We start from the raw sequence: 27,233 nt of genomic DNA, 5'->3' as shown, positions 1-27,233 counted from the left end.
GGGAGCACTTTGCAGGATCTGAAAAGTAAAGCATTCCCTTTGACGGGGCGATCACGAGACTGCTGCTCATGTGGGGCATGTTTCTCTGCTGTGGGCTAGATACTGACAACTTGTATTTACTGAAGGAGGAAAACAACACCTGAAACTCTCTGACAGTAGAGAGAAGCCACCATAACCGCCTCCATCCACCAGGGGTTGCTGTGCAAGGCATGGGCTCTGCTGGAAGGTCTGTGGCTGGAAATGGCTCAAGATGCTAAAGGACCAAACAAGTCCCAGGCCTGGGGCTCCTATGGGAGACACCAGGGCTCAATGTAAAGAAGACAAAGATGAAAACACAGCTGATGGCTCAGACCCCTGGTGGCAGATGTGCCAGCAGGAGCCATTTGTGTGTCTAAGACAGTACAGCCAACAATGACATGGACAGGGTAGCTCAGTGCTGGGGTCCTGCACATAGGTCCCCATCTGCAGAAGATGCTCTCTGAGGGAGCCATGAGGCTGGGGCCAGGGGAACTGTGAGGAGTGGGAAGAGGCATCCCCTGTCCTTACTATAGCAGAGGGTTCAGAGGTCATGGGAAGAGAGAACTGATTTACGAAGTGGAGAAGTCAGCACATATTTTTCTCTCTTATGCCTGTGAATGATCTTCAATAAAAGGAATTAATTGTTAGAGCTGGCTCTGGTGGCTCATGCCTATAATCCTAGATACTCAAGAGGCTGAGATCTGAAGATTATGGTTTGAAGCCAGCCTAGGTAGGGAAAGTCCATGAGACTCTTAGCTCCAATTAACCACCAAAAAGCAGGAAGTGGAGCTGTGGCCCAAGTAGCAGAAGACCAGCCTTGAGAAAAGAAGCACAAGGACAGTACCCAGGCCCTGAGCTCAAACCCCATGACAAACACACACACACACACACACACACACACACACACACACACACACACAAACTGTCTTGATCATCTTCATTCACCACAGCCTAGATCTCCAACCCTTTACCAACAATCTTTACATCAAATAGCTCTGAGAAAGAGAAGCTCTTTTGTAGTTGGATCATATAGCAGCAAAGTCTCACCTTACATGAACTGATATGGAGGCAATGTGTGACCTGAACTGCTGGGGCCGTGTTTGTAGTCATTATCTGTCTTACTTTTGTGAATATGTATATGTTTGGCTGTGGATCTATTCTGTTTGATTACAGTGTGCAGGCCTAGCTCCGGCAGGGATGAAAGATAATGTATAGTAAATGGACTGGTTTTCCTGTCTAAAATTTGATGGAATTTGGACTTCTGAGAGTTGTGAACTTGTGATTTTCCTATCAAGTACAGCATATCAGGGTCATTGAACTTGTTTATTCATCTAGTTCATCCTCATTCTAGGCTTTTTGGGGGGAATTTGGAATGGAAAAGAGCTCTTCTAGAGAATTCTACCAAGAGAGATGTATTGGAATTTGTCCGTGAAGTTTAAGGCCAGGGCTGGACAAGCCAAATCTTTGCCCACAACACCAATCTAGTAGTTTGTCCTAGCTGCAGAATAAGCCAGGGGCAGCTCCAAGTCCATGGAGAGGAGCAACAGATTCCAACAACAGGGATGAGGGTCACTTCCTGAGGATTAGGAACCATGGGAAGAGGTAAAAGGAACCACATGGCTCAGGACCGTATCCCAGCCCACCCTAGAGAGAGAGGTCTTGGAGCCAAGCTTCCCATGCAAAGACTGGTTTCAAAGAATTCCCTTCTGCATTGCATTGCAGCACACAGATACCCTTGACAGACCTTCTCGAAGGCTGACCTAGAAAAAATCCATTACATATTCACCAATCCACCTTCTTCCAAGCTCTCTCCCAGTGCCTCGAAGATGTGAGGTGACTCACAAGTTTGGTTTAGGTGTATTTTTCCTGTTATGTTTGTATTCTATAGCCAGCACTGTATTCTTTGAATGGATCAGAGGATAAAGGCATATAATTGGTGGCAGAGTTGGGATGGTTAGGGCTATATACAATAGAGATGTTTTTCTTGTGGAAAATTTTACCATATGCCAGTCTCAATCTGCATATTTATTTCCCAACTTTGATAATTCCAGATGTGCCCATTCTGTGTTGCTTTAGAGCTAGAAAGGTCTGGAACACTGGAAATCCGTATAAAACAATGTCATTGAGTAGCAAAGGATCTTGATAAAATACAAAAGAATGAGAGTCTGAAAACTCTTAGTGAGCCAGGGAGGATAATGGAAATTAAGTGATTATTTGCTTTATTGCTAATAATCATATTTCATACTTTTAGATAGAAGCCTGCTTGCTATTTCTAAATAAGGTTCTTGGGCTCCTTCCTTCCTTCCTTCCTTCCTTCCTTCCTTCCTTCTTTCTTCCTTTCCTCCTCCTCCTCCTCCTCTTCCTCTTCCTCCTCCTCCTCTTCCTCCTCCTTCTTCTCCTCCTCCTCCTCCTCCTCTTTTTTTTCTTCGTATCACTGTTGCCTTCCAAGCATCCATATTCTATCAGACTCATGTTTCCCAAATATGAAACCTTTCTATGAGTCCAAGTTAGAAGAAGACATACTTAATCTCTAACTTGCCAGCCAACTCACCAAAAGTTACCAGGAAGTTAGGGGAGCAAAGCAAGCTTGCTTCTGGCAAGTTCTTGCCTTTGGCAAGAGAAGAATTCAGATAAGATAGAAACATAAGTCAAGATGACAGGAACATAAGTAAAGGTGACAGAAAAATTTGATAGAGAAATATGAAAGAGAGATATGCTACATAGATATGCCACAGGAAGACAGCACAATGGCCCTTCTCAGCCATCTTATGCCCTCTTCCTCATTATAGAGCTTGGCCTTGGGTTAAATAATGAAAATTGGATGGCTTTCTGATTGGTGGATCTCCTTTTTGTTTCCTGTGAAGTTGTGACACCAAAGATTTATTGTCTTGTCCTTATTTCCTCATTCATTTGTCTTCTTTACTTTCTCATTCTTTTGTAGCCCCTTGCCTCCATTTCATTGTTAGCCACATTTTAGCTTATCAGATTGCTCTGCCATCTGCCTGCTGTGTAGACCATAATTCCTTGCCAACCATCAGTACTTGAACTCAGTTCCTTTCCTTTAGCTTTATTGCTCGCACCTTCAACCCCATTTTTTTTTTATTGGTTAATTGGAGATGGAGTCTTCTTTCTGCCCAGGCTAGCTTCAAATCGAGATCCTCTCCAGGTCTCAGCCTCTTGAGTAGCTAGTATTACAGGTGTGAACCACTAACACCTGGCCAGATCCTTGAGTTTTTAAAAATGAGAATGCCTCCCCCACCTCACCTTATCAAATGCAACTTGGCTACATGCAATTTCATTATAATTCTTTAGATCTCTAATTAACTGTAAACAATGACACTCTCTGGGTTTAAAATGTCTATTTAAAGAGAGAGCCTTGGTTTGCTTTTATACTTACTTTGCTCAGATTGGAAATGAAGGGTAGAGGATTAACCCCTTGTGACCCACAGTGAGCTGATTCTTCCCCTTCTTTCTTAGTCTTTGCTGGTTGCAACTCCCTAGAGACCTGGATGACATACCATGGTGTGTGGCAGGGTCTGGCTAGAGCCTCATGAGTATAACTGTGTGGGCAGATGAGGGGGACTGCTGTATAGGTCAGGAGTGTGAACACACACATGCAACTTCACCCATGCAGGGACCTTAGAATGAAGAGGGAGCAGGAATTGAGATGGGCTTAGTTTGTTGTTTTTTTTTTTTTCAATTTGCTTCCAGCTTCCTTATTTGAAGACAGCAGGAGAGACTTTTTAAATGCCTAACAGTCTGAAATTCTGTTAGTAAACTTGTCTTGGGGAGGGAGGGTAGAGGGAGAAAGAAAGAAAGGAAGGAAGAAAAGAAAGAAGGAAGGAAGAGTTAAAAATCCCTCTTGTTTGGTTCAGAACCTTTGGTTGTTAGTGATAATTGACTCATTTATATGTGTTAGTTATGCATTTTTCAAGGCATGACTGCTGACAGCTTAGTTATGATAAATTAAACACGATGCTCACATAAATTCTGCTCTGCTCTTTATCCCCAAGCTAGGACCCATTTGATGATGGTGGTGGTGGTGGTGGTGGTGGTGGTGTTGGTGTGTGTGTGTGTGTGTGTGTGTGTGTGTGTTTGTCACCTCTCTAATGTGTGATTGGCTTTGTGGCAATTTCATTATCAGCCCTTTCCACTCTGGCTAAAGCTATTTGCATAACAAGTTTATCTGGTTCAAGAACCCACCAGGTCTCAGCTTTCCCAAGTAGCCTTTTTGAAAGACAACACTAATATTCATTTGGCTAACACCTTGATCTCAGTGGATGTCACTTTTTTAAGTTCAAACTAATTTAAGGTCCTTAGGCTAAACTCCAAAAATACTTTCTCACCCTCTGTCCAAAAAACATTTATTTGTGAGCTATGCTCTTTGATTTTTGCGTCTAAAACTTTAGGAGTTTTAAAAGAGATTAGGCTTATGATTTCATCCTCAATGATAAACTGGTTAGTGAGACAATAAAAATGGATTTCTTTTGGTCAAGGGAAAATCCACCAAAAGCCTCCTGGCTCCCCACATTTGGATTTATTAAATGTGGATCAATCACACATCAACTGCTTACTCAGAGTGGCTGGCTTGGGAAGAACAGGAGAGAAAAAAGTGAGGTATATGGCTGACACCCCATATAATAAAAGATATGTTAGCAAGAGAAAAGCATAATAAATGTACTTAACATAAATTTTATGTGACTGAGATGCCTTCAGACATGAGGTTGTAAAGCCCTAGAAGAACTGCTTTTATGCTTAGTTTTGATGAACATTGGATAGTCATGTGGAAGTATGATTGACAAGAAAGGGGTGTGGCCTAGTGGGAGTAAACTGGGGGGCTCAGATTCTTGTTGATCTTGCATATAGCATTTCTTCCTCCAGGTATAGGGCAGGACACTTGTCACATGAGGGTCTTCTAGGCAGAAGGGCAGAGGAAGGTCTGAGGAGCCTTCTTGGCTTCTGTGGTTTTCACTAATTTCAGCCTGAAATCTCTGTGTGCAGAGGCTGATGTTTAGAGGTAGCCATTTCTGTCCACCAGCAGCAGCTAGTGAGGGGTATCCCTTTGTGAGTGTGAGCAAGGCAATGGAACCTAGCCCTCTAGTCATGAAATGCTGGGACAGTCTGCTCTCCCTCAATAGGACATTGTACCCAAATGGATACAAGCAGCTGTACTGAGGGTGAATAGAGCAGATCACTCTGAGCGAAAGAAATGAGTATTTGCATATGCTTATGCAAATTTCCCTTAAAAAGTGACATTCAGACCCAGGACACTCACTTTCTCTGCAGTCCTAAGCAATGCTAAAGATGATAAAGCTAACCATTTTGGGGTGCTTGTTTCCTTGATGTTGATTGTATTTCCCTCAAAGGAACTATTGTCAGCTCTTCCTCTTTCTCCATTTTGTGTTTCAAGGCTGTTTAATTCCTCCGGCTTTATAAAGTCAATAAGCAATCCACTTGCAACAATATAACCCAATAATTTATTAAGGTCCAGGAATATTCTCAGCCTTTTTCTTCTTGTTGGATTCTCAGGAGACACTGCAAAGGGTTAATACCTCTCTTCTGGAGTAGAAGGATACAATAACCTTTATTTACATTACTTCACAAATTGGCAATCTTAATTAAAACGAGCAGCAGCAGCTCCAGTGACACTGTCTCCATTTTAGATTTATGTAGCCAATGATTAGCTATTAAGGCTTCTTGAATTAATTAGCATCTCTTGAGATTCAGGGAATTAGTGAATTAATAAAAGCTCAGGAAGAAGCTCAAAATAAAATAAATCTAAATTAACCCCTCCCCTCAATTCTGCTTTCTTCTCTTCACATATACAGATCGATATACATTTAAAAATGCAATTTAACTCCTTTCTAATTTTGAAGGATTAGGACTTGGTTTCTCTTCATGGGAATAACAAATAAAGTTATGAATTTCAAAGTTATGCCTCTTGAGTCTAACTCACATTTCCCAATAGATCTCTACACACAGCTGCTGCTGTGTGATTTCCTCAAGGTGTGAACCAGGAAGGGGTGTGAATGTGACTTGCTCGCTTATATCCACACATTCCCGAGCCCCCTTTCCTCCTAGGAGCCTTACAAATGCAAGAAGAATGAGGGTGTGACCTCATCCCAAATACCCTACATGGTGAGATGGGCAGTCTAGATGTTCTGTTTATTTCCTGGCCACCACTGAGCTTAGAGCTCCTGAGAAGCCATACTCAGAGCGTGTGCCATACATGTGTCATAGATGTCACACTCTGGCTCTGCTAGTTGTTAGCTGACTTCTGCGGTTGTGCCGTAGACTTGTTGAAATGATGTTCTGGACATTTTCCTATACTAATATTTCTTCTTTTTAAAGAGCCATACTCTCTCCCTCCTTCCCTTCTTTTTTTTTTTTTTAAATACATATCAGGTATTAAAGATTTATGTTAAATTCTTCTTCTCGAACATCCTGCATAACGGTAAAAGTTGGGAAATTCTGTAACTGTCAAAGGATTTGCTGGCCTTTACAGGGACTAAATATATGCTCAGCATTAAGATTTCTTGGTCACATGTACATCTCTAAGAGGAGAGCTAGAGAGCCAGCAGGCATGGCTGTGAAGTGATTTAGCATAGGAGGTGACCATGGAGGGAGTGGGGGAGGGAAACAGAGTCCTCTCCCCCAAGGGAGCTTGCCACTGAAATTTCAAAGCATATTCATAACTGAAAGGACAGGTCTTGGCCATCCCAGAGGACCATGTGGAGATAATCACAGGCAGGAGAAGAAGGTTCATAAAGAGGTTTATTAGTGGGGCCATAGTTCCCACGGGAGAGGGAGCTACATGGCGTCTGCACCTTATCCAGGTGGCAGCTTCTCTCTCTGGGAGTAAAGGGAAAGTAGGTAGGTAGTGAGTAGGAGTGGCTCTTTAGGTATGGGTGGATCTGGGGGCTAGCGGGAGGAGCTGAGGACCTGAGGCTAGGGAAATGCTAACAATAACACTACAGTTAAGAAAGACAAACTAGCAAGATAACAAATGAGTCATAAATCCATTTGAAATGAAGTTAATTTCACACAACACTCTGAAGCAGTAAAATATCATTTAAATAAACTATTATGAAAATAAAATAACGTAAAATAACTATTAAGGGAACAATGTGGGATAAAATATGGAAAAAGCTAATTGTAATCATGCTATTGGGAAAGGGGTAGTGCTTAAGACAGGGGTTAGGCATGTATAGGGTTTTGTGATTAGAAGAAGGATAGAATATAAGGGTTGAAAACTACTTAAAAAGCAAAGCAAAGCAAAACAAAACCAAGAAGGCCTGAGGGCATGGCTCAAGTATAGAGTATTTGCCTAGCAAATGCAAGGTTCAGAGTTCAAACCCCAGCACCACCCAAAACGAACGAACAAATATTTTGTTAAAAGCCTAATTAAAATACATTGTGCTTATAAAGTGACAAGCGTGGAGTAAAGGAAATTTCTACCCACCAGAGCATTAGAATTATCAGGATTTTCAGGCATGGTGCACTGGTAAGTGTGTGACATCTTGCTGCTCTGAGGTGAGATGAGTTGATTTCTAGTGCTTTCTGATTTCTGTAGTGCAAACAGTTCATCATGGCCAGATCACGCAATCAATGTAACATCAACAGTTCACAAAATTCCTAAAAATATAATAGTAATAGCTAGGAGGTTTGTGCCTATTGGTGCAAGAATACCATGTCTTTTTTAGAACAAAGGAGATTTTCTCCATGGTGTTTATTTTTCATATAATGATTTGTTCAGCATTTGTTTACTTACTTATTTACACTCTGGAGCCATATTCCCCAAATCTAATGTGCTTCAGTTATTTTTGAATAGCATCCCATTTTATGCTTTCCACATAGCTGCGGTGACAAGTACATGCCGTGGTATCTACCTTTTTATTTTCTATTAAGTGAGATGGAAGTCTTATAAGCTTTGGGCTGGCCTTGAATTGCGATCCTTCCATTCTCTGTCCTCCAAGTAACTAGAATGATGGGCCTTATCTTTTGTCTCTCGATTATGTGCTAATAAAGCTAACATTAAAGTCAAACTTCATCAACACTGAGATATCTCTGCCAGAAAATGACCAAAATCTGTCTGAGACACTGACAATAGCAAATGCTAGGGAGGATGCCACTTTAGGTGACAGTCTGGAAATTTCTGACACAACTAAACATACTCTTACCACTGGATCGGGCAATCACAGTTCTGACTACAGTAGATGAATAGACAAATAAAATGGTGGTATGACCAGATAATAGCACATTGTTTAGTGCTACAAAGAAATGAGCTATCAGGCCATGAAAACGGCAGAACTGAAATGCTCATTATTCAATCAAAGATCTTCATGTGAAAAGACTTCACGTGATCAGGGCTGTATGATATTCTGCAAGGAGCAAACTGAGGGAGATAGTGAAACAATTCTTGCTTGTCATGAGGTGGGAATGGGTCAGGATGTTCAGGCAGAATGGGGAGGATTTTTTAGGACAGTGAAGCCACTCATTACAATGCTGTTAGAGCAGATACCTGCTGGGCCACCACTTGTAATGAATGTACCCCTCTGGTGGCGGATGGCCATAATGCCAAGGCTGCACCGGTGTGTATAAACAAAATCTGTACTTTCCTTCCAGTTTGGCTGTGAACCCCAAACTGCGATTAAAGAGTGTCTTTAGGGCTGGGGATATAGCCTAGTGGCAAGAGTGCCTGCCTCGGATACACGAGGCCCTAGGTTCGATTCCCCAGCACCACATATACAGAAAACGGCCAGAAGCGGCACTGTGGCTCAAGTGGCAGAGTGCTAGCCTTGAGCGGGAAGAAGCCAGGGACAGTGCTCAGGCCCTGAGTCCAAGGCCCAGGACTGGCCAAAAAAAAAAAAAAAAAAAAAAAAAAGAGTGTCTTTAGTAAAATAAAAATAAGCCCAAACCAAACCAACACAAACTACATTTTCTTCTCTGACTGAAACCATAAGGGAATTTATTGGGAAAACAGGAGCTGGTGGCATTCTGTTATTAGAGTATTTATCATAGCTTATGAAAGGCTAGTAATTTATAGTCCTTGCTGGTAAAGCCAGATCAATACAGAGATAAATGTCCCCAGCACAACAGAATTTATATCATCCACATGATAATTGACCACTGGGTCATATGTTCAATCATTCATCTCGTTATCTGATATAACTAGCAGAAGGCTAATATGTATGTGATTTATGAATGCACACCCATGTGAAACCCTCTACCCAGCTTACCAACTTACCTGCCCTTGGCAAATAGCATGCCCTTGTCTGCCTCCAGCAGCTGGAGCCCACAGAAAGAAACCAAGCAGCTTCATTCCCATCCTAGGCACCTCTGGTTGAATTAGAAGTGATCTGAGAAATGCCAGGCTATCATTGCCCCTCTCTTCCTTTCAGTTCTCATCCCTTTCTTGCTGTTGTGGATTTTGCCTCCTTCTTTCCCAGCCCTGGAGAACAAGTGTCTTCTAGAGCAGAGCTAGTCCTAAGAAGAACCTTTATGGTCACCGGTCTGCAGCCATAATTTTTGGCACAGTCCCTCTACATCATCTGTGCATGTCACTGACATGCAGTGGCTTCAACATCAGTTACACTACAGTTACACTACAGTACATGGAAGGGAATCTGCAGGTCCTATGGGGAGAGACAACCTGGGTGGAGAAGGGGACAGACAAGCCCATTGCCCTATAGCCCAGTGGCTCACACCGGTAACCCTAGCCACTCAGGATGCTGAAATCTGATGATCGAGGGTCAAAGCCAGCCTGGGTAGGAAAGTTATGAGACTCTTGTCTCCAATAAGCTACTCAGAAAAAGCTGGAAGTGGTGCTGTAGCTCAGTGGTATAGCACTAACCTTCAACAAAAAGAAGAGAAGCTCAGGGATGGCACCCAGGCCTTGAGTTCAGGCCCAGGACTTACACACACACACACACACACACACACACACACACCCCAAATGGAAAGTAGAAAGCTAGTCATTTAGAAACCCAGGCACAGAGTTAGTTACCTATCAGTAGGAGAGGAAACAAATGCTAACCTCCTTTATTTTTCCTACTCTTCTGGAAACATTTGTTGCCTACAATATCCATACTTTGCTTTGCAAGGGTTAATCAGATGGCCTATTATTCAGCAAATTAGAGGCTTGGCTGTCTGAGAGTTCTTTTCAAAAAGGATTAGAGTCTCTGTTGAGGCTTTGATGAAAAAGATGGAGCTGTTCTGCACTATCATGCTAATGGAGGGCTTTTAAAGACTCCCCAGTCTCTCTTTGGCAGTCAGTGTCTATCTATTCCCTTGCCTAAAAGAGAAAAAAATATTTTCTTTTACAGAAATGGAGTGTTGGAGCAAGGCTTGGGTTGACTTCCCTTGGGGAAGTGCTTGTCCACTTCTGGGTGTCAACCCACACCAGAGCAGTGCTTCTGGGCCTCCTGGGTGGCCACTTCACAGGAAGCATCTCTTCACCAGGCAGCATCAGGGCCCGCACTGCATCTGGGCCTTGAAGTCAGTGCCATTGGAAGCTTCTTGACTGAGAAGTGGGGCAGAAGGGAGGCAGGGGACAGGCATGGCGGTGGTTTGCCTCCTGAGGATCATGAACCAAGGCAGGCTCTAGCTGTACAAAATTCCCCAAACATTCACAAGTGCCTATTATCTGACTTTAATTTTTTTTCCCAGGCATTTTCAGCGGGGTAGGTTGTTATGAAAACCTGGCTTGGTTCATTATCCTCAATTTGATGTTCAGGCCATCAATAATAGTCATGGCATTGGCAGCTGGCCAGGAAAGTGTTTAGCCCATTTACAACTTCACCAGGAGGGCACACATTAAGGAGGGGGGGAGGACACAAAATGGGTGACCATGCTACAGGGACCATACCAGCTGTGGATCATTGCTGTTCCTCTTCATTCAACCTGCTACCCTCACTGTAAATGAGGCCTGAAGTCTGGATGGCAATGCACTTGTCATGAATGAGAGAATGAGAGAGAGGCAGTGTGTTTATGTGGTGGTGTCCATGACACCATGCTGTGCTCCTGTCCTCTCCCCCACCACCCTTGAAAACATTATAAAATTGTTCTTATTAAGATGCTGGACAGAGGAGATTACTGTTTCATAACAGATAATGAGTACATTTCTTTTTGGATAATGTCACCCCTTCCCTTACTCTCTTCCAGTTTTTCCTTCCTGTCCACTCCCACAAGTTGTATAGTCCATTTTCAACATTGTGTCTAGTGAGTCCCACGGCTGCATTTGTTCACCCTTCCCTCTTCCCCTTTGAGCTGCTTTTTCCATAGTCTTTCTTTGTACCTCGGCAATGATTCTACCTCAGCATGGGTTCTTGGCAGCTGCCTTTCCTTGATGCAATTGAGGATTGATGCCAGAGTCTGGATGTTGTATTTCATAGGTCAGGAATCAAGGAACCAGAGCCTGTAAAACTCCACCAGCTAGCTCTCTGGTATGCTTAGTTCTGGATTCATTCCAGAGAGCTTGGGGCCTTGGTGTACTGGCTACCCAGGAGTTTTTGCGACATGGCTTTTTGATATGAGGCAGCGGTCAGAAGTGGCATTGTGGCTCAAGTGGTAGAGCACTAGCCTTGAGCTGAAGAGCTCAGAGCAGCACCCAGGCCCAGAGTTCAAGCCCTATGACCGACAAAAAGAAAAAAAAAAGTGGAGGTCAGCCTTGATAGGAGGCAGTGGCTAGGTTGAAGAGCGTTACAAAACACAGTCGTGTCATGTCATGTTCATTGGTTCATTGGAAGGTGATCATATTCATTATATTACCTGTGGTCATTTCTGTGAAAACCCAGGAAAGCTGTATTGCTACTCTCACTATTCATTAGCATCACCACATGGCAGCTCTGAAAACAGCTGGTTTGTTTATATGTCATGAATTTTGGGACATAGAGAACACTGTCCTCTTCCAATGGCCTGACAGGAAGTCCAGAACCAAATCTGTGGGCCCCCTAACACATCGTTATTGTAATTCCTATTTTTCTTCCCCAAAGTCCCTTTTGTTTTATTTTTCCCTTCTGCTTATATTTTATTATTGCACATATCTCTTTTGGCCTATGCATAATTGTAACATACCTTAAAGTATTTCTGGAACAAGATGAAAAAAATCAGTTACATCAGGTTCTTGTGTTCATGCATGTCATCCCACCTAAACAGGAGACTGAAATGTGGATTGTTATTTGAAGCTAGCCCAGGCAGGAAAGTCCTTGAGACTCTTATTTCCAATTAGCCACCAGAAACCTGGAAGTGGTGCTGGAAGTGGCTAGCCTTGAGCCAAAGAGCTCTAGGACAGTGCCCAGGCCCCAAGTTCAAGCCCCACAACTGACAGAAGGAAAGAAAATAAATATTCCTAACAATGTTTATTTACAATCACTTAAAAGTAGAAATAATCCCAAAGTCTATCACTTGGTGAATGGACGAATAAGACTGTAGACTATCCAGATGATGGAAGATTATTTTTTGCAATGAAAAGGAATGGACCATTAATAAATGCTTGAAATCATGCTAAATGAAAGAAGACATGAAGTCCAGATTCAGCACATCATCTACAGAGACAGAAAGCAAATGAATAGTTGCCCAGGACTCAGGAGGTCAATGGGAAATCAGGCAGTGACTGCTAATGGTTACTGAGTGGTCACTGTTAGCATTGATATAGTGATGCTCTAGAATGGATCACGGTAATACAACTGCGTGGACATATTAAATGCTTTGATTATCTACATGAGTTTGATTATAGAAACTAATAAAGTATTCTCTAAATAATGAAAAAAGCTTTGAATTATACTTTTTTGTCATTTTTTATTAATTAAATTTTGTTTACAGGGTGTTGTGCAAAAGGGGTACAGTTACATAATAAGGCAGTGAGTACATATCTCGTTTTTCTTTCCCTTCCCTAGATCAGGTAGGCATATATACAATACCCAGTGTACCGAAATCACATACAGTAACCATGTGGCATACGCCAAAGGAAATTCACCTAGAACTTTAAATGTAACGTCAACAATAGAGTCCTCCTGTGTCCTTCTCTTGGAGTTGTTTTTGCTTATCCTCATCTTATATGATCATATGTACATAGCTGTTGAGCTATTGTGATCCACTGATAGGTCGTTGTTTGGTTTTAGATACATAATGTAAGGTCGCTGACCCAGACCTGTGGAAATACCATTTGAAAAGAAGTTGTTTGTTTCACAGACCTGGTCTCTACTGTGCCCCCCCCCCCCATAACAGTCATATATCAAGGAGACCATGCCCCTTTGTTCTCTGTGTTCTAGGCTTATCTCACTCAACATTATTTGTTCAAGTTCTGACCATTTCCCTGCGAATACCAATATTTTATCATTTCTAATCACTATGTAGTATTCCATTGTGTATAGGTACCACAGTTTTTGGATCCATTCATCTATAGAGGGGCATCTGGGTTGTTTCCATATTTTGGTTATTGTGAATTGTGCAGCGATAAATATAGATGTGCAGATGTCTTTTTGATATCCTGAGACCTGTTGTTCAGGATAGATGCCTAGGAGTGGTATGGCTGGGTCATAGGGTAGGTCTATGTTGAGCTTTTTGAGGAACCCCCATACTGTTCTCCAAAGTGGTTGTACTAATTTGCACTCCCACCAACAGTGGAGAAGGGTTCCTCTTTCCCCGCACCCCCTCCAGCATTTGTTGTTGCCTGAGTTCAGAGTATAGGCCATTCTAACTGGAGTGAGGTGGTATCTCAGGGTTGTTTTTATTTGCATTTCCCTTACTTTTAATTATACTTTTAATATACTTTTAAATGGGCAAACTGTGTGGTATATTATACTTTTAAATGGGCAAACTGTGTGGTATATAAATTATTCCTCATGAAAACTATTGTAAAATTCATTTGTAATAATTAATAGCTGTTAACTTTATGGGATAGTTTTTTTTGTTAGTTTTCTTACACATTTAATTCTTATGCAGTGCCTGATACAGATAGAAATGTTGTAGTTAAACCCACTAATTTTCAGCAGAATCTACAAGAGTATTTGGGGTTGGGATGTCTTACCCAGACAGAGTGTGTAAACTCCCTGCATCTATGGAGTCTGGTGGATCTGATCTACTAGACAGTCTCTGTTGTGGTTCAGAGGCAGTGTCTGAGCCTGTGGAGTCAATGGAACCAGTGTTCTTCATTGCTTCTGGCCTTAGAGTTTGTGACCTCCTCTGCCCTTACTATCGTACTCTAGCTGGAAATGAGAATAAAGGAGCAAGAGTGTCAGGAAGTGAGAGAGGGCTAAGAGGAGAGTCAGGGAATGTACAAGAAGGCAGGGCAGGTCAATGGTGGTATTGCAGCACTCTTGAATACAATGCAAACTAAAACAATGCAAGGGAAGCCAGATGCTGGTGGCTCATACCTGTAATCATAGCTACTCAGGAGGATGAGATCGAGGTTCAAAGCCTGCATGGGCAAGAAAGCTCATGAGACTCTTATCTCCAATTAATCACCAAAAAGCCCAAAGTAGAGATGTGACCCAAATAATAGAATGCTTTAAGTGAAAAAAACTAAAGGACAGCACCCAGGCCCTAAGTTCAAGCCCTACTACTAGCACAACAAACAGAAAACTGAATGAAAACAAACAAATGGAAGCCAGGAAAATCAAGGTCTTTGGAGGAGAAGTTTCAGTTGTAGTGAAAGTAAAAAGACATTTTTTTGTTCATAATATTTCAGTTCTACATATGAAATATGAATCAATCTAAGCTCCCACATGCAGTTCTTTCCATTAATGTCCTCTAGTTGCACAGCTATAACTATCCTCCGACTTCCTTCCTTCAGACTGCACTTCCTACAAGGACTTTTCTGCCCTTTAATGATGTGCCAATAGCTTCCTAAAGCAAAGATCTGAGTGTGTTCACTTCCTGTTCAAGTTCAAGTGGGCACAAAAGAGCCTAGCTCATTGGCTTTCATTTGAAAGATGTTCCTCACAAGGGTGTATTCTCACCTTCTTCTACATTGTTCCTTTTCTACTCTGTGTCCTACAAGTGAGCTGTGAATTTTCTACCAGGAACCTACCGCAAGGGGCTCCTGCACTTCCTCACCGTGTCTCCTGGGGACCCAAGAGTCACCTCTTATGTGAAACACCGCTAGAACTGCTTGCTTCATATGAGTTACTCTAGTGCTACACTGTTTAGCACTGAATTATGATCGCGGATGGTCAGGGCATTTTGTAGTGTCTCACGATAGGCAGCTGGGAGAGGCATGCTTTTGGATGAATCAATGAATCCTGTCACATTTGCTTCTCTAAATACTGATTTGAGTGGAAGTTCAGTATACCCAGGAGGGTGATATGTTTTTTGTGGACAAATATAATACCTTTTTTTGTACTCCATGGTCCCCATCTCAGTTTTGGGGGATTGTATGCATGTAATGGCTATTTATGGTAGAACATTGTATTTGTTTTGTTTAGAGGTCTGGGGTATTGGCCATTCCTTTTGCTTGTAGGAAGAAAATGCATATGAATGTAAAACATGGATTTAATTCAGGGCAGGGTAGCAAGAAGGATCAAGGGAAAGGATACAATTCATGTGTCCTGGGGCACTTAAGCCTGGACTAAGAAGCAGACCATGACTGTTTGTCAAAATGGAAATTGATTTTTGAATCAAAGAAATTAGCTAGGCACTTCAAACTATGAGTACAGAAAGCCTTGCATTTGAAAATGTCAAAAAGTTCTTTACTGTTGCTAAATTGTCAGACTCTCAAAGTCCTGGACTATGCAAATTGTGATTAAGATATTCCTTGCCTAGCACTGCTGGCTCATGCCTATAATCCTAGTTACTCACAGGGCTGAGATGTGAGGATTGAAGTTCAAAGCTAGGCCAAGGAGGAAAATTTGTGTGACTCATATCTAATCAACCACCAAAAAGCTGGAACTGGAGCTGTGGCTCAAGTGGTAGAGCATCAGCCTTGAATAAGAAAGCTCAAGTACAGCAACCATGCCTTGAATTCAAGGCCCAGTACTGGCACATGCACGCTTACGGCGGGGCCCGGTGGGGGGTGGGGGGAGAATCTTTCCTCAATGGCAGGAATGCACAGCTTTCTTCAATGGAAAGAATACACACACACACACACACACACACACACACACACACACACACACACACACAGATCTTTCTTCAATGGAAAGAATCACATTGAGAGAAAGTAAGAATGAACATAATATTACTTAAAGTTAACTTCAGGAGCCATTGCAGGTTAATGTTTCCTGCTATAATAGTTTGTCTCCTCCAAAGTTCAAAGACTGCAAATATGATCATATTAGAGGTTGGGATTTGTGAGAGATGGCTATACCAGGAGGACTCTGCTCCTCTGAACGGGATTAGGTGTCCTCATAGTATGGCTTGGTGGAAGGAGGGCTTCTTGCCCGTCTGCCTTTCACCATATGAGGGCATGTGTTGGGGGCTCTGGACCCCCTTCCCCCTATCTCCCAGGGGGATGCCTGAATCCCAAACTATGAAAGAACACTCGGCTTTATCCCTCTCGCCCGTGGAAGGAACAAAGCGTGTTCTTATGGACTGTGCTGAGCTGAGGAGAAGGTTGCCAAAACTTCCCCCCATCCCCCCTCACGTGTCCGAGGTCGACGCCGGAAAGAAAATTTCGGGGAGACGATCTGAGTGTTGTACTGGTCTCAGCCTCCCGGAGGGAGGACAGAAGAATTTATTACGGTGACGAAGGCGGGGAGGAGAAGGACTTGGGGTGACTAGTTGGAGATTAGCGATTGGCTGAGCCGGGCTGTTTGGCAAGGGTGGCACCCTGGGACTTCCCCCACAGGCTGACATCATGCCCCAATAGAACCGCCCCTGGGCTCTGGCGGCGCCATCTTGGAGGCATCCACGTGGACCTGAGATCGAGGCGGGAGGCAGGCCGAGCCAGAACTACTCCTTCCGGTTCCGGACCGGAAGGCATAGGAGTGGCTTCCGGCCATGCGGCCCCAGGGCGGGAGGAGGGGAGGGTCAGTCGGGGACCGCCTCTCTACACATACAGCCAGCATCCCCACAGGCATGGCATTTCCCTCCCGGAGGGAAATGATTGTGGAAGAAGAGAGCAGTTCTCTCTACACAATTCAGCTGCTGTTACCTTGATCTTAGACTTTGCTGTCTCTAGAACTGCAGGAAAATACATTTCTGTGCTTCTTAAGTTACCAGCTTCAGGTATCCTGTTATAACAAAGCAAAATGGACTAAGAAGAAACTTGTGTAACATGCATCCTGCAAACTGATGTGCCACAGCTAACTCTTTCCAATGGCCTAGATTACCTCTTCCCAGCACCTGGTAACATGGCTGCCCATAGAGCTGGCATTCATTGAGTGCTCACTAAATAACAATCACTTTACACTCACTGTCTTCTTCCCTACCCATAACAATCTTTGTGATCATTTTAGGGATAAAAACCTGAGAAACAGTGAATTAACTTGTGGATCATCCTATACTTTCAAGTGGTGATACTGGGTTTATTTCCAATAACTGGCTCTTATTCCTCATGTATTGTTGTTCAATACTGGACTTTCTTTTTTTGGGGTGCTGTCCCTTGGGTTGAACTCAGGGCCTGGGCATTGTCTCTGAGCTTTAGTGCTCAAGGCTAGTACTCTATTACTTGAATCACAGTTCCACTTCCAACTTTTTGGTGATTAATTGGAAATAAAAGTCTCATGTACTTTCCTGCCCAGACTGGCTTTCAATCATGTTCCTCATATTTTAGTCTCCCGAGTATCTAGGATTCCAGGCATGAGCCACCAGTGCCCAGCTCTGTCTACTACTTTTGAAAATGAATCAGTGCATATGTCATGCTTAGGAGAACAATGGACTTGGTGATTAAGTATACTATTTAAATATATCAACAGATACTTTAAGGTTGATATGCCTGTAAAAAAAAACAACACAAAAGTATCGTCTGTGTGTGTGTGTGTGTGTGTGTGTGTGTGGTGTGTGTGTGTGTTTGCAGGTACCGGGATTTGAACTCTGGGCCTAGGCATTGTCCCTGAGCAGTTTTGTTTAAGGCAAGCACTCTTTCACTTGAACCACAGCACCACTTCAGCTCTAACCCTCAGATCTCAGGCTCCTGAGTAGCCAGGCATGAGCCACCCATGCCCCACCAAAAATATATTTAAATAATGTTCTTTTAACTTAACATCACCATTGTCTTCTTGATGAATGCAGGTGTTTTCCCAACTCCCTTACACGTACCGCATCATGTTCCTGGCTGCTTCAAGCAAACCCTCCCTTACTTTCTGCTCAAGGAAGCCAAGGCTAACCTCGCCTGGTTTTTTAGTGGTGTAGGGGTATCCTGTGCCACCTAGTCCTTGCAAAGCCAAAACCCAGTGGCTAAAGTACTGTGGGAGACACTCAGCACTGAGTGCTACATTGGCAGTAACAGTGAATACTGGTGCTGGGAAGCTGCCACCCTGTCACCTGAGAAATGGAGCAATCACAGGACTCAGCTCCTGAGATCAAACTTTACCAGTTCTTGAAAGCAGAGAGTATTTTTGAACACAAACTCCTAATTCACAAGCTAGCTGTTGGGTCTGAAAGGTGAAGTAATGGCTCATGTTTTCTAGTGACCTAGATATTATATGTGGCTGGTGTGTCCTGGAGAAAATTTTCTCTTTTTTTGGTGATACTGGGATTCAAACTCAGGGCCTTACACTTCCTAGGCAGTGATACCATTAGCTTCTTTTTGTATTGCTTATTTTCGAAGTAAGGCCTCACTATTTTATTCCCTGGCTGAATTAGACTGTGATCCCCCTACTTGTGCTTTCCCATGTTTCTGGGAATGACAGATACATGCCATCATGCCAATCCATTCATTGAGACAGAGTTGTTCAAACTTCTTTTTGTCAAAGGCCTCAAACCTTGAGCCTCTGATTTCTGCCAGCTAACATTACAAGCATGAGCCACATATCTGGCTGGGGCTTTGGGAGCAGGAGTTAAATAAATCATTTGCTTGTTTGTTTGAGACAGGGTGTCATTGTGTAGCACAAATGGTCCCAAACTCACCATTCTCCTGCCTCAACCCACCAAATGGTGGGATTATAGACATGCAGCACCAGACCATACAAAAAACCTGTAATTGTAAAAGGTGGTAATTACTACCTTAGACCTAGGTTACAAAAATTGAGATCAGGGCTGGGAATATGGCCTAGTGGCAAGAGTGCCTGCCTCATATACATGAGGCCCTGGGTTCGATTCCTCAGCACCACATATACAGAAAATGGCCAGAAGTGGCGCTGTGGCTCAAGTGTCAGAGTGCTAGCCTTGAGCCAAAAAGAAGCCAGGGACAGTGCTCAGGCCCTGAGTTCACGGCCTAGGACTGGCCAAAAAAAAAAAAGAATCTCACAAAAATTGAGATCATCCTCCGCTGCCACCATGTACAGCAGAGGGCGTGCTTCCACAGAAGCCATAGGACACAGGGGCGGTTGGGGAGGGGGCACGGGTAGGGGGCAGCACACACCGAAGAGGCCTGTGCCCAGCTGGTCACAGAGCAGCCATCCCCTCAGCATACCTTCTGTTGACGTTCCTTGGGACACACCTCTGTTTATCCTGTTCCCTATCTTGGACCTGCTCTGGGTTGTTCCAAAGGAACTCATCACATTTGATTAACATTTCCACAACACTCCCTCTTCCTACTTCCTCAGACCAATTCTGCATTAATTCATGTTGTATTTACTTTTCTGCCCCTTCCATCTGTGGCCCCAGCCTATCCCCAGAGAATCAGTGCTGGAGACGCTAGAATTTTTATCACATCTTCTCTAAGAACACAGTTAGTTTGGGCTAAAGGACCAAAGGACCAGGACAGGGTAAGGTCAGCAGGTAACTATTTGGAAAGTTTTACTATGGTTGTAGTGCTAGACAATATTGCACATTGTAGTTCTCTGTCTTAGCAAGGCCCCTTGTCTTGGGCCTGGGTTTTGTGTGGGAACTCTCTCTAGCTACATTGGTGTATGTTCCTTATCTCTGGAGGTCTATTCTGTTCTACTTGCTCTTAGCTTTGGTAGTTTGACTTCAGACCACCCTATATGTTTTCTCTTATCACCTTCCTTAGTGACTTGGAGAAGTGTTTGGGTAAGAAAAGTTGCTCAGTTTCTTACCAAGTGCATGGTCTGGTAGTGCATGTCAATAATCCCAGCTCTTGGTAAGTATACACAGTTTCTGGCTTGAGGAAACACAATGTTCTTTCTTTTCTATCTCCCAACTGGGTTTACCTGGGCTCATCATGGACCCTCAGAATTGATAGCTTTTCCCAAAGGTATGGCTGAGTTGCTTCTCTTGATACCCTAGTAATTTGCTGCCCAGAAATCTCAGGCAAGCTGGTGGTTGACCTGTGACCTTCCCTTCCCACACACAATCTGTTCCCATTAACACCTCAGAAGGTCACTGAACTTTCTGCTCTGGACTCACTGTCTTACCTTTTCAATGTTCTTTGCCTTATAGCAAGTACACACTGTTCTCTGATGATTGTAGAATTGCCTTGCTGAGCACATGATCTGATCTTACTGCTTCAGGTGAGCACCCACCTGCCACCACAGGTGTGGAGTTAGTGTGAATTTCATGTCTCATCAGATAGACTTAACCCACTATTGTATAGTGTCATAGAGAAATGGAAATGCTATTAAATATTCCAGTAAACAGAGAGGTGGTGGGCTACTAAAACAACATAAGCAATGTCAAGCGTTTTAGCCTGCTTTTTGGAGGGTTATTAGTCATTAGCCATGAAAATGCCTTAGTTTGTCACAGTCTTGCCTTCCAGAATGGAAATTTTCATCCAAGACGGAGCACCACAGGCTCTGCTATTTAGCCTATAATTAGCATATTCTCTAGAGGATTTTCTCCTCTTGCTGTGGAGGCCTCTTTGTCAGTCAGGCTGCTGTCTGATGATGAGAGGAATGGAGGGGAGGGGTGGCACCACAAATCACAGGGACAGAAAAATGTTTGCTCAGATCAAAAACATTTAGCTATTTGGCACCAACAGGGACACTTAGCCATCTCAGTGGCCAGTCTACAAGCATGAAATTCAGTCTATTGATAAAGAAGTTAAAACAGGCCTAAATCCTATCTCATTTTGCCCTGTGGTATGGGTGTAAGATTGCTCTCCCTGTACCTTCACTCCCCGAATATCCCACTATTTTTAGTTTTTGCCTTTTCAGCTGCTCTATATGGAGCATGTCCATTCGTGAGTAAGCATGAGTCCCCTTGCAGGCAGCTGGGGACTTGTGCTGACAAGGGAGGCCCCAGCATAGCACTGCCCTGTGTCTAGGCAGCACTGTTGTCTGGGAGAAGTGGGCTCCCAGCACCACCACAGCCTGACCTTGCTTCAGGCTGAGAATTGTCCTTTTTTGCCTGGTTTTGGCATAAGTCAAGCTGGCTGCAAATGGCAGCAACAACCTGAATTTAATGTGGTGACACTAATGAATTCTGAGAATTAATCTTCAGTCATGAATGCGTGATGAAAAGTACTAGAATTTCAAATGAGGTGATAGATTGATTTCCTTCAAGGCTAAAACTTACTCTATTTTTCTGCTGCTGGATTTCTCTATCATGTTCAAACCACCTACCATGGCCTTGAAATTCAAGGACTCTGACACACATCTCTTGGTATAAATAAATTTTTGTTGTTGTTTTGTTCTTTAGCACAGAGAAACCTCTTCTGAACTCTCGCCTCCCCACCCCGTGTGTGTGTGTGTGTGTGTGTGTGTGTGTGTGTGTGTGTGTGTGTGTGTGTGTTGTCTGTGCCAGGGCTTGAATTCCAAGCCTTGTGCTTCCTTGGTTTGCTTTCTTATGACTGGTGCTCTGTTGTTTGAGTCACAGCTTCAGCTCTGCTTTTCTTCCTCCCTTTCTTTTTTAAAAATCATTGTTTGGAGGTGGAATGGGAATCTAGTTAACTTTTTTGCTTAGGCTGACCTTGAACTATGATACTCCAGATCTCAACCTCCAGAATAGATAGGATGACAGGCTTGAGCTACTGCCATCATAGCTTTAAACCCACATTTTTAACAAGAGAAAAGGAGATTAAAGTATTTGGAAATGAAAGGCTTACTTCTTATATGGGTTTCCCAAAGCTAGTCTGTGTTTAATTTTTTTTCTGGAGTGAAGGATTTGGGGAAGAACTAGATTCAGACATAATGATCTGTAGAAACAACAGCCCACAGACATCTTCATGCGAACTCTGGAGATGAGGACTCATCTCCCACCTCAATTCTAAAAGCACAGTACTGATTCTTGCAGAAGAGTATCCATGGATGTCATTTGTAGAACTTATTGATGAAAAAAAAAGAAATATAAAAATGTCCACAACCAAGTAAATCTGGAAATACTGCCCAAATTAAGCAATTTTCTTAACTCTAGTATTTAAAAATGTTGAATAAACACATGCATTATGAAATCCAAACTTACTTGGCTTAAAGGTTCATCAATGTTTTCCAAATGTCCTTCTCTAGGAAACTAGTTCCTTCTTTTTTTTTTCCTACTTCCCTCCTCCTCCAGACTTACTTCCCTTCCTTTCTCATCCGTCCATCCATTCATCCATCCATCCATCCACTCAGAGTACGCTAGCACTTTCTCCAACTCACCTCACATTAGCAGGCCCCGGGTCCCACAAGAGAGTTCAGATAAAGTTGGAAAACAAGATATACCACCTTTCATTGCAAGCTCAATTCCAAATACTTATTCCCTTAAGGCTTGATAAGCACTTGTCCCAGGGGAGGAAGATGGGAGGCAACTCTAGATTACTGTCTCCTTCACATACTGTGAACATTTAAAAAAATTGCCACTTGTCCTTCCCTTCAGTCTTAGTCCCCTGAGTTTGTGCATCTGGAACATGGGCACTAGGTGCCAGGTTGGGGAGGGCTGCCCAGTCCTCTTGCTTTACTCCCTTACAACAAACAATGCAAACCTCAAAGTGTGTGTGTGGGGGGGGTGGCTGTTATGTGGGGAAAATGAGTAACTTCCCTTCTGAATTTGAGGAACACTTTAGCCCAGGTATCTGGGATGAAGGCACATGATGAGAAAGACATAATATGACCCACTGCCATTGAGAAGTCATAGCTGTAGCTCTCACAGATTCTGGATACCTACCCCACCCTGTTCCCTCTGAGGTCCCAGCAGTAATGTGTAACCCCAAGTCTGTCTCCAGCAGAAATCCTCAGAAGGCCTGTGATGATTTTATTTTTAGGAATTTTCATTCTCGATTCCTCAAGCCAGTAGGCAATGGGATGATTTGCACCGATTTCCTTTTGGCAGTCACATAGACAGCTGAGCACTCCTTTTGGCAGTCACATAGACATCTGAGCATCCATGAAAACAGGGAAGACAGCTGATGTACAGGCAGAACACAGTCTTTTGTCAGCATGTGTACTGGTTTTGTGTTGTTGATAGGAAAAATAATAGCTTATACAAAAGGCCCTGAACCTACAAAAGCCAAGTGATTGATTTCTTCCCATGGCAAGGAGGGGGTGGGATTTTGAATCCTGTGGGCAGAGGGGAGGGAAGGTCTAGGTGTCATTGGCTTGTCTAGCAGCAAGCTCCAGCTCTGAGGGGCAGGGGACCCTTGAGTTGATTTTCACACCGACTGACAGACTGACGGACCTGGAAAGTTACTCATTATCCTTCAGGATTAGAAGGTGAGGGGCATGAATGTTTTATGGTGAAAACTGCCAAGGTTAAAACTCTTAGTAAATTAACAGTTGAGAATTGCTTTAAGGATTATGCTTAGAAGAGAAAAACAAGAAAAACCTATAAAAAAAAAAAGGCAAAAAAAAAAAGAATTCTGCTTTTAAAGGCTCTGAAAAGAGGCTTAAGGAAATGTTGAATGCTTTTTTGTTAGCATATTTAATTATTTACAACATGTAATAGCTTAGATGTCACTGACATACCACTGCTGGGCGATCTGATGCCATTTATGCCATGGAGTAGCAGTGTGGCCTTCGGTATTAGCCTGAGCCCGTAGTGTGCTGTAACTTCACAGGACAATGTTGGAATTTCTTTCTCTCACCCATGGCAGCTGCTCAGAATAGAAATTTCATGGTAATTGGAGAGGAATCCATCAGATTCCACTTCACTAGAACTTTCCTAGTGCCCCAGTCATTCTTCGTCAGCAGGGCATGCAGCCACATGTACTAAGTCATTGTTTTCTTGGAAATTGACATTGACTCTGATACATAAAGTGGTTACACTCAGTGAGGTTATAACCAATTAACCGCAGAGGAGTTAAAATGTGACCTGATCATTACTATTTTGAATGGACTTTTTGTTCCCTTTTGTATAATTCCATCTGAATTCATATGAATTACATGCTAGTCATTTTCTGATCTGAGGTTTCTCTGCTTCAGAAGGCATTAGAAATCCAGCTGCTTGACTCTTTCTGTTTAAGATTGTTTTATTTTTTTCCTCTTGCAAGCTCTAACAGGATTTTTCTACTATCAAAAAATAGACATTTCATTTAAGATTTACTTGAGTGGATACCATTAATTCTATAAGGTTCTAAAATAAATACACAGTCTAAGCAGCTTGACTGTTGAAAACATTTTTCAGTAATGAAGAATGAGAGAAATTTCTGACCCATCTATTTAAAAATATTTTGAATACTTCAAAATAAACAGTTGGTTAAAATTATGCTTTTAATATTTGCTTAAAACAAGCTAAAATAGATTTCTGGTGTTTTAATTGAAACAATTAATAGAGATTCTTTTTCTACTGTCTGGTACATATTAATAGAGAAAGGGATATGCAAGGCTACTGATCAGATTTGAGAATTTCTAAATGAACGGTCTCGCAGCTCCTCTCATCCTTATGGAGGAACAGGGCGTTGAAGATTGAACTTTAGATTGTTTGTTGATTTTTCAAACAGGTGTCTTATTAAGGATTTTGAACAGCGGCCTTCCGTCACACATCTCCTTGATCATCCATTTATTACGGGAGCTCAGGGAAAGGTCTTGCTGCTGCGAAAACAGCTGGCCAAGGTGCTCCAGGACCAGAAGCAGCTAAATCCCGCATCTAAGACCAGGTACAGAGTGGCTTTGCTGTTTTTCTCTTCTTCCTCAGACTTGTTTTTTGATCTGCTTGGTGTTATTGTGGGTAATGATCCCACCCTTGCATTTACATGACACGTAAGCACCCCCTTCCCAAGGCTGGGGCTGTGAGGGAAAAGCTTCTGAAATAAACTGCCCCTTGTGGCTAATTTCTCTCAAATGGCTGACATCTTACTGTCTTCATGCTCCGTTAGTGCTAGTTAAAAACTAACGGATAAACGTATATATCTACACTATATGTGTGTGTGTGTGTGTGTGTGTGTGTGTGTGTGTGTGTGTTTAACCAGTGGAGGTAATTGTAAAGCAGCCATAGGCTGAGAATTTTTAAAAAGTCTTTACCAGGTTATTGCTGAATAGCAGGCTAAAGCTGGTTTTAGAAAGATCATGTGGCAAATAGTAGTCTTTTTTTTCTTTTATTTTTAATGTGCTCTGAGACTGTTTCCTCTTTAATTAAAAATTTCTTAGAGTCAATTTAGTAGTTTTAAATATTTTGAAAGGGTCGATTTTCCCCCCAAAATGTTTGTTTTCAGTACAGATATTTACATTGTGTCCCATGCTGTGTCTCTAAGAAATAAATCTTTGGTTTCTGCCCAGAGGATGGCAGAATTTCTCTTTAAGAAAAAAAAAAATGGAAATAAACCTACTTCCTCTGCTGAGCAATCATTTGGTTTTACAAAGTGGCCAGAATGCAGACAAGCTCTAGTCCATTATTAGTAAAAGAACATTTGACAACCCAGAGGTGAAAATCAAATCTCCTAAGTCACAAGTGCTGGAAATATTCATGAATTCTGCAGAACACTGTTTACAAATCAAAAAGAGCCAAACACTGACATTCAAACTCAAAGGAACTCGAGGTAGAGCTTCAAGGTGACTCAATTTTGCTGTTTCTTTTCATTACTGCCAGCTTCAAAACAGAATCTCTCTTGCTCTTTCCCCTCCAGTGGCATCTCAGTTGCCTTTGGGGTAGGAAAGTGCAGAGAAATCCTTGTCACTTGGTGCCCCTTTCTGAAGCAGTGGAAAGCCTCAGAGGAACTGAAATTCTTTTTATCCTTTGCCATTGTTTCTGTCACCAGCCCCCTGCTATGCCCTTCTACATCCTCAGACTAGCAGCACCCCCTATCCATACATGAAGATGCAGTCCAGCAAAACCTAAACCAAACCAGAAACAAACCTGGCACTGAAATGCCAGAGTCCAGCCTAGAGACACCTCCTGTTTCCTGGCCCTAAGATCTAAGACTTAGATTGAAGAGTTACCCAGCTTTTCCTGTCTGTTTGACTCCGTGTATCCAGACCTATGCTCTCCATTTCATGTATGTATGTATGCGTGTATGTATGTATGTAATGTCTGTTTGTCTGTATGTATGTATTTAGCATGCTTGTACTGGGGCTTGAACTCAGGACCTCATCTCGATCCTTGAGCTTTTTTCCAACACTCTACCACTCAAGCTACAGCTCCAGTTCTGGATTTTGGGTAGTTAACTGGAGATGAGAGTCTCATGAACTTACTTGCCTGGGCTGCCTTTGAACCATGATCCCCAAATCTCAGCCTTCTGAGTAGCTAGGATCATAAGTCTGAGCTACACCTTGAATTGTACTTCCTCTATAGAGAATCCTGACTCCATTCCTCTCTGATGCCTTTGCTGTAATTTTGCTTTCTTTGTGTGAACTCTTTTGATATCAGAAGCCTCACAGGGTGGCAAAGGCTCTCACAGGATTCATGGGGTTTTTGTAGTCTTGAGTTTCACTGGGAGTTTGTGCTTTTTGAACAACCATTAGAATAAAGAAACTGGCAAATAGGTTTGAAAACATTAAGGTATCCCTTCTTTAGGAGCCCAGAAAGTAAATTCCAATGGGATCACAATGTGTGCAACTAATGCTTACCCTGCCACCTGCCCTAAAGTTTACTTCTTCCTCGCAACTGCAAGGTAGTAGCCACACAGATGTTTTCCAGCCCAGCAGAACAAAAACTCTCGGCCATCAGTTGGATTAAACATTGAAACCTGCAAGGCTGTAGTTAAGGTGGAGAAAACAAAGTGTAATTAAGGAGGAGAATGTATGAGGCAAAATCTGCTTAGCGTTCTGTATGATGTTGGCCACTCAGCAGGCAGGACAATGAGGTACTTCAAACCACTGTTTCTGCCAGTGTTGGATCCCAGTTTAGCCACTAACTGGATGATGTCC

At 42.7% G+C, this 27,233-nt stretch overlaps 1 protein-coding gene across 1 annotated transcript in view; it reads left to right on the top strand.

Moving 5' to 3' along the window:
• Positions 1-27,233, top strand: part of Myo3b (myosin IIIB) — a 408,218-nt gene that overhangs the window by 107,256 nt on the left and 273,729 nt on the right. The window contains exon 8 of the mRNA XM_048345752.1: positions 24,872-25,027. Coding sequence (XP_048201709.1) covers positions 24,872-25,027 — 156 coding nt within the window. The remainder of the gene's footprint in view (positions 1-24,871; positions 25,028-27,233) is intronic.

Source organism: Perognathus longimembris, chromosome 4 (assembly GCF_023159225.1).
Source record: "Perognathus longimembris pacificus isolate PPM17 chromosome 4, ASM2315922v1, whole genome shotgun sequence".
Lineage (NCBI taxonomy): Eukaryota > Metazoa > Chordata > Mammalia > Rodentia > Heteromyidae > Perognathus > Perognathus longimembris.
Note: the sequence above shows the minus strand (reverse complement) of the source record. Positions and strands in the feature narration are given on the sequence as shown.